This window comes from Chelonia mydas, chromosome 21, assembly GCF_015237465.2.
Source record: "Chelonia mydas isolate rCheMyd1 chromosome 21, rCheMyd1.pri.v2, whole genome shotgun sequence".
Taxonomy (NCBI): Eukaryota; Metazoa; Chordata; order Testudines; family Cheloniidae; genus Chelonia; species Chelonia mydas.
In genome coordinates this window covers 10,865,940-10,881,148 of record NC_051261.2, presented here as the reverse complement: position 1 = coordinate 10,881,148, position 15,209 = coordinate 10,865,940, and the positions used below count along the sequence as shown (strand labels likewise).

Here is a 15,209-nt window from a genome sequence, read left to right as displayed (position 1 = left end):
CTTACTGTAGTGAATGGAGTGAGTGGTGCTCTGGGGCCAGATCGTACATCACTGAAATCAGTAGCGTTGCCACAGACTGCAACTGGAGCATGATCAGCCCTTGTATGGGGACAGTGTTATCCAAAATTCTGATTCAGACAGATGCACGTGACCAGTTACGCTGTTCAGTGGTCTTTTGAGTTCCCATCTCTTCCTACAGAATTTGCCAAGTAAAGATAAAATGCAAAGGAAGTTATTTTCTTAGGTATTCATTCAGTACAGGATTCCTAATTTTCAATCTTTTCCGTCACTTAAAGGCTCTTCTAATCAGAATCTCTTCCAGCAAGAGGATGGAAACAGTTTACTTTTAAAAAGGGATATTTTTCAGCAAATGAACTCAGCCCATTTAAAATCAGAATTGTTTTATTTAAACTCCTTGAAACTCATGAGCAGCCAGTATGTTAGAACTGCATTTCATTCTTTTTTTTGTGTGGTCTATACACTGTCCCTTCAATTAACTGTGGGGCACTTTATAGAACCCATGAGAGTGTCAAGAAATCAGTGGAGGTGATGCAACTCTGAGAGGAGATGGTGTAAGCTCAGACTAAATTACTCTCATTGCAAGGCTGTGACAGTTGCAATTCTATTAAAACGGTGTGAATTGTGTGAAATTAGGAACAGAGTAATCTTGTGGCCGTTCCTAGAGGAGAGGATGTGATGCAAGTTTGTGGAGACAACATTCCAGCGTGAGGTGAGCCAAAACAGTCATCTCCGTGTGAGTCTGAAGTGAGGCCAGGCAAAATAAACTGTCAGTGCTTATCTACTGAGATGTAATTATGGGAGGAAAATGAGATCTGTGGATTCAAAGGGAGATAATACTTTGTCCTCGAGTGCTGCAATGACCGGCTGTCGCATGAGTAGTTCACCTGTGTATCTGAATTTAATTATCATGCTTTTGCTGCTTCTGTGCAGAGGAATGATAGCATAACCAAGACTAATGTTCTTAATCGTGTGTGAGCAAATTACAGCTGTGTTAAAAATCATAAATGACTCTTCTTGCCACAGAGCTTGGAGCACTGTATAGTAATATGCTAAACATTATAAAACAAACGGTTATTAAACCCCACCATCCTAAAAACTTAGACTTGGGTACAGGGCATAAGGGCAAGAAGTGAGGTAAAGATAGACTCAACACTTTGTAGGCTGGCGCTCATATGAAAAAACACCAATTGCAGGGAAAGGGTTTCGGTGTCCTATTGGACAAATCCTGTGTGTATTTGGTGGCTGTTTGGGTAAAATGGAAAGGTGACTGTTGAGCACTTTATTTCTAATGTGCAAAACTATTTGGCAAATTTGTACATTTACTATGTATATAATATATGGACAATTAGTGTCAAATACGAGACATTCTTGGCAAGTGATGAGGGATAGATCCAGGGGGAACAAGTTTTTCACCTTAGCAACCCCCATGGCAAAGGCACTATAATCTTCTCAGCAGTTGAGGTGGAGTTTCCTAAAAGTCCAGGTCCTGTCTAAGCTTCAGAACCCTTCAGGATGAGATTGGAAAATACTAGCTCCAAATGAAATCCGCATATGTGAAATCTACTGTTGATTGACAGACCTGTTTTTAGTAACTAAAAACCCTTTGCTTCCCCCGTCCTCATTCTCTTGGTTTTTTTCCTTTGGTTTTTATGATTAAATCATAAAATCCCTCCCACAAGTAACAGATGCGTCTTCATGAAAACTTCGGTTTTCAGTTTCTTAAAAAAATTTCTAGATAATTGTTAGATTCAGTGAGTTTTATGTTGTCTTTAAAATTTGTTTCCTTTCCTAAAGTCCTTGGGTCTTGTAGGATGTGGGTAGGGAGTTGAAGGAAACAGTTTCAACTTAGAATTCCTTGGTTTTTGTGGCTTCCTGTCAAAACCAAACTTTGTTTGGCTTCCACCAGGGTTAAAGCATTACTTTCTTTTGTAAATTTTGGTTATAACAATACTTCGGCTTATCCACAAAGGCCAGACCACACTGTTACAACTTGGTTTAGCTTCAATCCAGGTTAACTATCGTTTTTGTGGTGGTGGTTTCACTGTGCAGATTAGGCCAGTGTCTTACATTTAAAAATTATTTCAATTAATATTTAATATCCAAGGACTGGAATGTTCAAGATTAGCACTTGCTAGGTAGATGCTGAAGTGAAGCCAAGATTCTTAATGATCCTGCAGGAACCCTTAATTAAATGACTTCAGTTCTAAAACATGAAAAAAACAGAGTGAGGCATCGCTTTGAGGGATTTGGTGTGGCAGAGCTGCTTTCTGTCTGATGCAGAGAGCAGAGCTGTTGTGTACTCAGTTGGTTGAACAGGTCAATTAGAGTTCTGTAAGCATGTAGTTCTGTTTATGAATAAACTGTTTTCAGGCAGGGGCTTTTTGCCTGTTGTCAAAAACTAAGGTCCAGTCCTCCTACAGTGTGATAGTCTTTTTGCAGGCTCGCCAATCTTGTATAATAGGACTAAAGAATCACCCCGATTCAATGGACTTACTTCCATATCCCAGTCTACCTCTAGCTGCTGCAAGCTCCTTTGGACGGTTACTGCAATCTGTCATCTCCTGAGAAATGCATGTACTGAAATAGAACGACATAATCATCATTTCATTTTAATGGCGCTTATCAGCTATAGCACTCTAAGCACATGGCAAACTTAAAGCCATTAAAACTGATAACAATCACATATATTATTTAAACGAAAACCATGTTACCAGGCTGCACACCCTTTCACACAAAAGTCGCCACACTCCATAGCTCCCACACATCACAACATAAGGCCTGCTAATCACTCAGATCTTCCTTTTCCAAGGGTCCCCAACCTTTGTGCTGTTTCTAACTGTAGCTGGGTCCAAAATAGCTGCCCTGATCCCATTCCAACTATCCCACACTGATACTTCCTCAGTTGATGGGTTTCTTTCTAGGTCCAAACCCCACAACTAATGATTCGCTGCCATGCCCTCACTGCAGTACCTCCAGAGAATAGATTCTTCCATAAAGTCACGTATCTCAAGGAATGCTCCTACAAAATGTCCCTTGGTCACTAATACCTATCCAGAGTTGCCATCTCAGCATCGGCTTGCAATAATCGTATATATCTGTCCAAATTTCTCTGCAGCTCACAGACGTCCCTAAACTGCTCCCATTAACTTACAGCAAGCAGAATGCAATCGCTACAGCCCAGAAACCAGATTTATCAGTCCAGCTCATATCATGATCTCAGAGAGAGCATCCAAATGCCATGTTAACACTGATATTCACACACCCACTGGAGCCATGCTCTACAACTCTTTCAAAACCATTCTCCACAGTTTTTCCATCTCACCATCCCCTCCTCTTTTGCCGTTGTATGAAACTGCTGCATCTGCCCTCAAATGAGCTGTTGTGTGTACAGCAAATACCACCTTGCTCCATTCCTTCATGCTATACATCATCAGCCCCTAGAACTTCAGTCTAAACTTGGATCTCAGTTTTCACTGTCAGAGTTCAGCCACACCATCAAGGAGCTGGGAGGGGCTCACTGCAGGAAGGAGAAATAAAACAATATAGAAGATGTTATTTCTAGTTCATAAGTTTACAAACAGGGAGAACAAAAGCATTTGCTCTTCCCAAGACTGCCAACAAACTGAAAAAGGAACTTGACACCCTGGCAGAAAATGTCTCATGTTTCCTATCAAAATATTTTCAGTTATGAGATTGGGGGGAGGGAAACAAAAACAGTAAAATTAAGATGGAAAAACTAGTTGGTCATCTTCATTGAGTGCTACATGTGTCCCCAACGTGGCTAAAGTGCAGCGGAATGTGTCCTCACAGGTCTCTCACTCAGATTTATTGATTACTGATGGCCTTTGTTAAATCACGGCTCTGGGTTTCTCAGTTTTTAAAGGACTTGTGCATATTTTACAGGTCTTTCCTTCCAGTTGGTCACATGCTGGAACAGTTATGTTTTGTATGAAAATCTTTCTCTCCCTTTGCTGTTGTATGAGAACTAGAAAATTTGACAAGGCTGGTATCTGTTAGCCAACTTGGAATCTCCTTGACTGTTCAACAGAGCAGTGTAACTCTTTTAATAAAATGTTTATCTACTGATGCAGGCACTTGCCAGAAAAGAAGCAGATGCGAAGTCGCTACAGTTGCATTGTTACTGACACTTTAATACCTTTTTCTGCTCAATCAGGGACAGAGGCATGGCCCCCAGGGGTTTGTCTTAAGTACGTCGGGGGAGACCAGTTTGGCCATGTAAACATGGTGATGGTCAGATCGCTAGAGCCCCAGGAGATTGCAGATGTCAGCGTTCAGATGTGCAGCCCCAGCACAGCGGGAATGTATCAGGGACAGTGGCGCATGTGCACTGCTACAGGACTCTATTATGGAGGTAAGTTATTCCTCTCTTTGTAGTTCTCTCTTATTTATAATGCTCCCAAACCATAGAAGGTAGGAGCCTTCGTTCTTGTATTGCTGTTGGCCAAATAGTTGCTGGTATCCCAATCACCCTCCTAATATCCAAATGATAATCTAGAGGTATTGTAAATTTTATTCCCGTGTATTTTAATGGAATGCACTTTAGAAAATCATGCAGCTTAGTTAGGCACCTTAGTATGGACTTCGAATTCTAACGGTTTATCTAAACTAGGAAGTTGTGCTGATTGTACTATAATCCTGCCCTCCTTCCCCCAGTTTGGGTGCAGTTATAATAGCATAGAAATGTTTTACACTGCATGGCTATTCCCATACAGGAATAGCTATGGCTACACTGGTTCAAAATGATCTGGACAAATGGAGAAATGGTCTGAAGTAAATAGGATGAAATTCAATAAGGACAAATGCAAAGTACTCCATGTAGGAAGGAACAATCAGTTGCACACACACAAAATGGGAAATGACCTCCTAGGAAGGAGTATTGCAGAAAGGAAAGGAGTACTTGTGGCACTTTAGAGACTAACCAATTTATTTGAGCATGGATCTGGGGGTCATAGTGAGTCAACAGTGTTAACCCTGTTGCAAAAAAATGAACAACATTCTGGGATGTATTAGCAGGAGTGTTGTAAACAAGACATTAGAAGTAATTCTTCCGCTCTACTCTGTGCTAATTAGGCCTCACCTGGAGCATTGTTTCCAGTTCTGGGTGCCACATTTCAGGAAGGATGTGGACAAATTGGAGAGTCCAGAGAAGAGCAATAAAAATGATTAAAGGTCTAGAAAACAACATGACCTATGAGGGAAGATTGAAAAAACTGAGTTTGTTTAGTCTGGAAAAGAAAAGATTGAGGGGGGACATAATAAAAGTTTCAAGTATGTAAAAGGTTGTTAGAAGGAGGAGGGAGAAACATTGTTTTTCTTAACCTCTAAGGATAGGACAAGAAGCAATGGGCTTAAATTGCAGCATGGGAGGTTTAGGCTGGACATTAGGAAAAACTTCCTAAGTGTCAAGGTGGTTAAGCGCTGGAATAAGTTGCCTAGGGAGGTTGTAGAATCTCCATTATTGGAGTTTTTTAAGAGCAGGTTAGACAGATACCTGTCAGGAATGGTCTAGATAATACTTAGTCTTGCCATGAGTGCAGGGGACTGGACTAGATGATTTCTCGAGGTCCCTCCCAGTCCTATGACTCTATGATTTAAGGCTGATCTACATTTATTATACCGGTAAAACATAAATTGTTAAAAATAGATAAATTGAAAAAAAAAAAAAATCACACCCTTAATCAAAATATTTAGGCCAGTAAAACCTAAATGTAAACCAGCCTTAACTTCTTGCATCCAGTTTTGGAAAACGTGGCCTGTATTTGGAAAGTACCTAAGATCTTTTGGGCCCCACCTAAGTAATAAATAACCCACTGACCTCTTCTGCAGGACACTTCACTCCTTTAAGATTTGCACTAAACCTTCACTGGTACTAATGGCTAGCGAGAACATTGCTAACAAGATTTTCATGATTTTTTTTGGCAATTAGAGTGCCCTAACTGCATGGGGTCAAATGAGAAATATTAGCAACATGGGACAAAATAATTACCCTCTTCAAAAAGTACATGCTTATTGAGAACTATCAGCAGAGCAGAGCTGTCTTTGAAGGGGATGTAATTTATACCTGAAATGAGAGGATAGCTTTCTCTCCTGCTTTTATTTCAGTTCAGGATGTCTACATAACTGCTAGTTGTCTTTGTTGTTGCAGAGCTATGTAAGAGCATGTGATTTTTATTTTTGAAGGTCATTAGAAGTAAAGTGTAGGGTAAAGGTTATAAATCTTCTTTATTTGCTTTTTTTCATCTATAGCTCTTTCTGATATTTACATTCCTCAGTTAGAAACATAAGTGGTGTCATATCAAATCAGACCCATCAAGAGTGATAAGTTGCTTCCAAGGAAGATCCCGCCCCATAATTTATAGCCGGTTCAGTGTTGTACACCGTGTGTGGAATTCTTTCCTGATCCCTCTGCACGATTGGATAGTGCTGTGAAGCATGGTTTGATTACCCCTATTTTTGCTGGGATAACTACAGATGATGTTGGTCATAAAATTACTAATGCTTGGAATGTGGGAGTAATTTTATTTGTAGAAGCATTCTTTTGTCTTTGTTTCTCCAAGCGTGGGGTATCTAGAGAGGAAATTTGCTTTCCCGTGGTCATCTCTGCATATGTTTTTAAATCCCTACTCATGTATTAGTTTCTTCCCTGTTAGATTTTTTAAATGATGTGATGCTTTAATTTCCTTTTTTTAAATGTTGGTAATGGAGCTGGCTATTACCAGTAGGTATCCTTCCAGATATGTGCAGCATAGCTAATTTTGACTAGCCCAATGTGTGTGTACTGGGAGGAGAATTTTGCCATCCCTCACTTTCCCTCCCCACCTAAACCCACCCCCAAGATGTTAAAACAATCATTCCTCCCTAAAGAGGATTGGAATTGGCTTCCTCTGGAGTGCAGTGCTACTTAAGAGCATTAATCAGAGGTGTTTTTTGAAAATAACACACAGTGCTTCTCCTGGAACTAAATGTGCTACTTCCACAGCTCTCCCAGCCCCTCAGGATCTAGGGGGCTCCAAATTTGAATTCAGATGACGCTAAATTGCTGGGCTGGCATTGAGATTCTCAATTTTTTTGGCTATCTAACTTGCAAGTCACATGCCTGAGACTTTTAACCCATGAATGAAACTGTATTAATGCTTATACAAAGCCATAACAATTGCAAATAAATCATACCAGTTGGGTTGGGAAAAGCAATGAAAGCTGGAGTAATGGAAATAATGATTACTTCTGCTTCGAGTGCTTGTTCATGTCAATTCCAGTCAGGTGTGTGCAAGCGCATGGCAGCCGGAAGATTTTTCCCCTAGCAGTATCCGTTGGGTCAGTCCGGGTGCCCCCTGGAGTGGTGCCATGATGGCGTTCAATATAGGGCCCTACTGACCCGCCCACCCCTCAGCTCCTTCATACCGCCAGTGACGGTTAGCTGGAACTTCCCCTGGCTCTTGTCGTGACAAGCGCATTTGGCAGTCTGTATATAGTTAGTAGGTACTTTACTTAGTTAACACTAACTACTACTTAAGTTTCCTTTGGAGGGGTTTCCCCACCAGCTCTATCCCGGTGCTGGGGCATGCTGCGGTCTCCTGGCTTCAAAGTCTGTGAGGTCTGCAGCAAGTGTATGCCCAGAAGCGATCCTCACACTTCGTGTTTGAAGTGTTTGGTGGAGAGCCATCAAAAGGATCGCTGTAGGATCTGCAGGGGGTTTCGCCCCAGGACACTGAAAGAGAGATCAGTGCCTGAAGATCCTACTAATGGAAGCGGCATTCCGGCCCCAGTCCAACCCCGGGTCGGCGGATCCAGCGCCGAGTACCTCCTCCTTAGTATGCAGTGCCCCGGCACCGTCGACACTGGGATCGGTGCTGAGTAAAAACAAGGACTCTCGGCACCGTCATGGCTCCACTCATGGGTCACGTGCCACAGGCAGGCACCGGTCTCAATTTGCCAGTGCTGCAGAAGAAGAGGAGGCCGGAGAGAGGTCGTTCCACCCCCCGCCAGCTAGAGCCAAGGAGCCGGCCATTGTAAGACCTGAGTCAGGCCACGCTACTTCAGCCTCACTGCCAGAGACGGTTGCCACGACTCCTGCCCCCGTGGAAGGGCGGTCAAGTCCTGACCCTTCTTGCTTGCCGAGGCTGAGCTGACAACTACACCTCCCATCGACTCCAAAGGTGTTTGAGGCAGCACATGGCTCCAGCTCACGGCACCATTCTCCCTGCCTGGACGGGAGAGGTTGCTGGCGCCGGTCGTTCCCGCTGGCACTGTCAAGGGGAAAGCCTGCAATGATGGCCTGGTGGTCTCTATCCCCAGTGCTGCTTCCCGGTGCCAGAACAGGGTCAGAAGCCTAGTCGGTCCCCAAGCCCTCAGCATGGACCCTCAGAGCCTCAAAGTACTGCTCCTCCGGGGTCCTCCTTTTTGGGGACCTCGGAGTCTGACTCCTATCGATCTCAAAGGAACAGAAGTAGACAGTCCAGGTCATCATGAGACCAGCACCCTTACCCGGCACTGTGGCCCATGCAGTGACAGCCTCCGGCACAGTGGCCTTTTTGGACTCCCTGGGCCTTTCACCAAGGCCAAGGGCAGAGCCAAGTGTCTCATTCTAGGGCGTCATCGGTGCCCTTGGCCACTTTCATACAGCCTCCAGCACCGTCTACATCAGCAGGATCGGGGTAGCTCCATCACTTCCTGATGCCATCCCAACCGTTGCAGCACTGGCGTCAGCTACTCCAGCCCCAGCTGTATCAGCACTGACGTCCTCGGCACTGACAGCCCCAACACCATCGGTTCCCGCTTCGACAACTTGGGCACTGGTGGCCTGGGCACTGACGTATACAGCTCTGGCACAGAGGGCCATGGCACAGTTCGTGTCGGCTCCAGCCCAGGATCCCCAAGCGCCGCGGGACCCCTTGGGTGCGGAGGGAAGAGAGCAGCCACTCCTTGCGGGCGTCTCTTCCTTCCCAGAGGAAGTGCTGGCAGGCACTTCGGTAGCCCCGGCCCTGGAGGGCAACAGGGTCCTACAGAAGTTACTGAGGGTTGCCCAGGGCCTGGGCATTCAGGCGTAGGAGGTAATGGATGATGCAGATCCAGTGTTGGATATCCTCCCCCCACCCCCCCCCCGGGCCAGCACGTATTGCCGTACCTGTCATAAAGATCACTGCCAGCACCACAAAAATCTTGTTCCAGATCCTGGCTTCGTTGCCCGCTATAGCAAATGCAATGAAAGACCCTATTTTGTGCTGTCCAGGGGCTACGAGCACTTGTATACCCATCCTCCACCAGATTCCTTGGTTGTGGATGCTGCTAACCAATGCGAGCACCAGGGCTACCCAGGCCCTTTCCCAAAGAATCAGGAGGCAAAATGACTCAACCCTTTTGGTAAAAAGGTCTACTCCACTGGCGGCTTGCAGCTCCACATTTCTAATTAGCCAGCCATTGTCAGCGGGTACTGCTACAATACATGCGGGGCAATGGCAAAGTTCGCAGAGCTGCTGCCGCAGGACTCCCATGCCAAATTCTCGGCCCTTGTGGATGAGGGCAAGCTCAATCCTCGAGCTTCGTTGCAGGCCACTCTGGACAGGGCTGATGCAGCCACTCAGGTGATGTCTACCGGGATTGCCATGAGAAGGGGCTCCTGGCTCCAGGTATCAGGTGTGCCATACGAGGTCCAGAAGACCGCTCAGGATCTCCCCTTTGACTGTGTGACTCTATTTTTTGAAAAGACGGATAAAAGGCTACATAGCCTAAAACATACGTTCTCAAACGGTTGTCCGCCGATCACCAGTGATCCGTGAGCTCCGTTCAGGGGGTCCGCGGATAGGTCCCTCTGATGTGTGCGCCTGGGCAGCCGCACATGAGAGAACGAAGGGCCACCCACCTAATGAGTGGAGCCGCATAGATGTGGCTCCACTAATTAGATGCCTGAACCCTGGAGAAGACGTACCACATATGGTGAGTTGGTGGCCTTGGGGGGATTATGGGGTAGGTGGGAGGGGCCACTGGGGTGAGAAGAGGGGGTGGAGGGAATTCAGGATGTGCAGGGCTGCGGTGGCCAGAGAAAGAGGCAACTTTCCCCAGCTCCAGGGCTGCAGCTCCCAGGGAGAAATGGTCCTCCTTCCCAGCCTAAGCTCAGTGGCTGCTGTGGTGGGGGAGAGACCCCCACCTTCCCAGCCCCAGCTCGGGAGATGCTAAGTGGAGGAGAGAGGGCACATCCATCATATTAGAAAGGTAAGGCTACTGATATTAAAGTATGAGTTGTGTGCTTTTATTTGTAGAACAAAAAAAGTTAAGGTGTTTTTTTGTTTTGTTTTTTTTTTAAATATATAGCGGTTTTATCTAAAGGGCTTTACAATAGTTAGCTAATTGTAGAAACAACATTTGGAAAGATCATTAAGTGGTCCGCTGAGACCCTCAGCAATTTTCAAGTGGTGCACGAAAAAAAGTTAGAGAACCACTGGCCTAAAAGACTCAAGAGCCACCCTCAAATCGCTGGGCCTCCACACCCTCGCCACGCAGTGGAGGCATTTTAGGCCACAACCTCCTCTATGGTTCTACCAGCCGCAGAACTGGCAGGATGGCTCACGGAGGAAAAACAGGAGCAGCAGGAAGAGGCCTTACCCGTCCTCAGGCCAGGGGTCTGGCCCGTCCAAACTTTCATCCGGTCAGAAGCAGGCCTTTTGAAGGTGCGAACGAGGACGATGCACCAGAACTTGAACTGGATCCATCCCGCCTTACCTTCTCGACCCGACTATCCCCTTTCTACCTTGTGTGGGCCCGTATCAGATTGGGCTGCAGGATGCTCTGCACAGTAGAGAGGAGATATTCCCTCCAATTCTCTACCCTTCACCCCCCTTCCCTGTCCCTCTTCAGGGACCCTTCTCACGAGCAACTCCTCATACAGAGGTGCACTCGCTCCTATTACTAGGAGCAGTGGAAGAAGTTCCTCAGGAGCCGAAGGGCAAAGGTTTCTATTCCCAGTATTTCCTAATACTGAAAGCCAAACGTGGGCTCAGGCCCATCCTAGACCTGCAAAAGCTCAACAAGTTAATGAGGAAACTGAAGTTCCACATGGTGTCTTTGGCCTCCATCATCCCTTCCTTGGATCCAGGGGACTGGTATTCCGCCCTCAACTTGAAGGACGTGTACTTTCATATAGCAATTACTCCATTCCACAGAAGGTAACTCAAGTTTGTGGTGAGCAACGAAAACTACCAGTTCACAGTCCTCCCATTTGGCCTGTCAGTGGCGTCTCGTGTGTTACTAAATGCATGGCAGTCGTGGCTGTGTTCCTGCACAGGCGGCAGGTACAGATGTTCCCGTACCTCGATGACTGGCTTATCAAGGGCTGCTCCAGGGCTCAAGTGGGGGCACAAGTCGACTTTATAAGAAAGACATTAGATGAACTGGGCCTTATCCCGAACATGGGGAAATCAGTGCTCTTCCCTGTTCAGTGAATAGAGTTCATGAGGTGGTGCTGGACTCAACACACGCCAAGGCACACCTCCTGCAAGCGAGGCTTCGGGCCCTGGGGGACATCATTCAGAGTCTCAGACAGTTTCCAACCACCACAGCAAGGAATTGCCTAAAACTTCTAGGACACGTGGCCTGTTGTACCTATGTGGTACAACACGCCAGGATCAGACACCAGCCTCTCCAGTAGAGGAACTGTAATATTAGGGAGCATTTATTTCATTCATTGTTTCCGGTCAAATGGCTAAACTATGGGCTTGGCAGGTGGGTAAAGGAAATAATTTTTGGGCTACTTTGTGTATAATTTTCAGTCTGTACAGATACTCCACTAATGATGTCAGAAAGTTTCAAGTCCAAACTTTGCAGTTCCCTTTCGAATCGGGAAGGGGAAAAAAGCCTTAAAAAAATTACATGTTAATTATTCTGGCCTTTCCTGAATTGACATCCCCTCTAATGCTGGGGTAAAACTTGAGGAGTTGCCAGAGATTAACAGCAGATGGCACCACTTCACTACTTGCCAGACTTTTTTGCAGAAAGCTGCTGACCATGTTGGTATAACCAAGAGAGAAAAATCCTCTGTAGAAGTAATAGGTTTTAGTCTAATTTCTTGTGCCTTTTCAGTGTCCTAATTGATGTTTCATAAGGGATTTAAACATCGATAGGATATGGGGCTGTTGATTGTTGATACGTTCATATATGAACTAAGATGGCTAAGAAAAAGGAATATTGGGAGCTGAAAAGGGGCTAGTGAATCCTCCTAGTCTCGCTTGGTAAAGTAAAGGCAGCTAAACCCTGTCAAATTAAGCATGGTGGCCAGATGAGAAGAGAGGTGTTGTGAGTTGGGCTGTTTTGAGAAGCACTGGTAGCCACGCTAAACTGTAAAGGAATCTGCTGTCCTCTTTTTCCCCAGTCAGCCACTGGCAGCATGTTGCAAGCAGCTGGGCTGCTTGCAGATTAACTTTATCTGGAGGAAAACCAGCAGCTGACTAGAGAGACAAGGTGGGTGAGGTAATATCTTTTATTGGACCAACTTCTGTTGGTGAGAGAGACAAGCTTTCAAACCACACACAGCTCTTCTTCAGATCTGGGAAAGGTACTCCTGAGCATCACAGCTAAATGCAAGGTGGAACAGATTGTTCATCATAAGTGGTTAGCACATATTCTAAGGCGGGGTGCCCAACAGACAGCTCGCGGGCCATACGTTACCCACCAGAGCGTTTCATAACACCCGTGGCTTGCTTCAACGCAATATACTGGAGGCTGATTCATTAGTGTTTTGTCATCATGCTTACATCACCAGTGTGTAAATAAACAATACTGTACACAGAAACCACCTATCTAAATACATATGAAACAAGCTGAACTTAAAATATAAATCAAGACAGGTGACTTTTAATCTTATTAAAATATGTAGAATTTGTTTGGCCCAGACAAGGTTGTGCTTAGGTTTCTGTGTCTGTCCTGTGTAATAATTTGTGCACCACTCTAAGGGACCATTCAAGGTAGGGTGGCCAGTTAATACCTCTGCAGTCAAAGGACAAAAAGGGGTCGTTAGTGGGTTACAGGTTGTTGTAATAAGCCATAAATTCAGTGTCTTTGTTCAATCCCTGTATACACCCCTGAACACACTTAAAATCGCCTTCATCAAACAAGGATGCTCCACCGTTTTGGTCCTTATTGGCTGCCTATCACAACATGCGGTATACCGCATGCAGTGCACTAAATGCCCCAATAGCAACTATGTGGGTGAAACCGGACAATCACTACACACTCGAATGAACTGACACAGGAAAATAAGAGATGAAAAACTCCCTATCATCTCTGGGTGAATGCTTTTTACAAAGTGATCACTCTATATCTGACCTCTCAGTCCTCATCCTCAAAGAAAACCTGCACAACATTTTCAAATGTCGACCCTTGGAGCTTAAATTCGTAATTCTGCTAGACACTAAAATCATGAACTGAACAGACACGCTAGATTTATGGCTTATTACAACAATCTGTAACCCATTAATGTAAAAATCAGGAAATTCATTTACATAACTCAGCCACATTGCTCACACACAGATGTAAGCGAAGCTGGTGTAAATGAGCAGCAGAAAAGTGAAGGACTGGGAGTAGTCTCCTGGGTTCTTTCAGTCTGCCACTCACTCTTGCTCTGTGGCTTCGGGCAAGTCTCACTTCCTTGGTGCTTTCAGTCTATAGGAAATTAGACTGCATGTGGGCCTTTATGTTGTGAGGCCAATAACTACTTTTTTTTTGGTTTATTGCTTGGCTGCTGTCCTGAGTAGCATACTGTTGCTTACTTGGCAGAACACTTGCCTGCTTCTCAGAGGTGTTAGGCTTACCTGATGTTTGTAAAATGCTGTAAAAATGTGTGGTTGAAAAATGCTATGCAAGTTAAAAATACTATTATTGTATTACAGGGGCAGGAGTGGTCTCCCTCTTCCCCTGTAAGCTATATCTAATATTGACCTAAATTACCTTCCCTTTTCACAGATGTCATCTGGGTGATCCTCAGCGTGGAGGTTGGAGGACTTTTAGGAGTAACGCAGCAGCTGTCATCCTTCGAAACGGAATTCAACACACAACCACATCGCAAGGTAGAAGGAAACTTTAACCCCTTCGCCTCTCCGCAGAAGAACAGGCAACCAGATGAAAACAACCTAAAAGACCCTGGGGGTTCTGAGCTAGGCACAATCAGCAAAAACACGTGGGGGCCTGCTCCTGACCAAATTGAACAAGATCAGAATGGACTGTCACAAAACTCTGTAAATCTCTCCCCCAGCAGTCACTCGAACAACTTGTCGGTAGTGACGTACAGTAAGGTAGGTGCCCTGGGAGAACAGGAGAATGGGTAGGTGACAAGACCATGGTGTGTATTGTGATAGTCCTTCGTTACAAACTGTGAAGCCCTCCCTTCTGCCTCCGCCTGACCTACTAAGGAAGGGTTTGAATATAAGACCGTCTAACTCTGCCAGCTCCTCACCTTATATTAAACAAAACAAAATAAAACACCCCTTTCCTCCGATAGATTCTACTAGGTCCACATTTTAAAAAACCTCCTTGATGTTAACCTACTCTTGGCTGGGTGCTGTAACTGATAGTGGTTGGAGCCCTCTCCAACCTCCAATATGTTTAAGAAAAAAAAGCCACAATATCTTCAGACTCAAATATAGGTGATTTAAAAAAAAAAATTACCTACACATCTTGGGATTCGTCCAAAGAATTCTTTTGCTGTAATAAATGGGCAGGGGGATGCCTTGTTCAACATTTTGGTCTCAGGAGCCACTGTTCAGGAATAGTCAGTCCTTGGACCATTCCTGTTTGTGATCTTTTCTTGTCTCTATAATCATGTTTTAAAATCTCCTTAAGCTTGCTTGATGGATGCTATACAAATAAGTTTGAGTGATATTTTAACTTTTTTTTAGATGCTTGTGTGTACAAATACGTGAAAAATGAATTACAGGATTATTTACACTTCAGAATCCTATTATTGCAAGAGGCATGTCTAGGTGTGTATTGTCCTGTGTCCAGAATAGTTGATTTTAAAATCCTTTAAACATGCTTAACTGTACTTTACACAGGCTATGTAGGACAAGAACACTCAGTTGCTGTTTGCTTTAATAAAGTCCTAATGTTAGGAACTACAGTGCTGTAGATGAACTGGTTAAACTGCTTGTAATGTACAAATGGATCCATTCTATAGTACCCCA

At 44.8% G+C, this 15,209-nt stretch overlaps 1 protein-coding gene across 7 annotated transcripts in view; it reads left to right on the top strand.

Annotated features, from left to right (window-relative positions):
* ILRUN (inflammation and lipid regulator with UBA-like and NBR1-like domains) overlaps positions 1-15,209 on the top strand; it is a 51,321-nt gene that overhangs the window by 21,961 nt on the left and 14,151 nt on the right. For 4 of the 7 annotated variants that reach the window (XM_027826006.3, XM_043533312.1, XM_007063500.4 and 1 more), the window contains exons 3-4: positions 4,196-4,393; positions 13,993-14,321. In XM_027826006.3, the coding sequence (XP_027681807.1) occupies positions 4,196-4,393; positions 13,993-14,321 (527 nt within the window). Of the gene's footprint in view, positions 1-4,195; positions 4,394-13,992; positions 15,009-15,209 lie in introns of all 7 variants that reach the window. The other 3 variants (XR_006286789.1, XR_006286790.1, XR_006286788.1) reach the window with 2 other exon arrangements.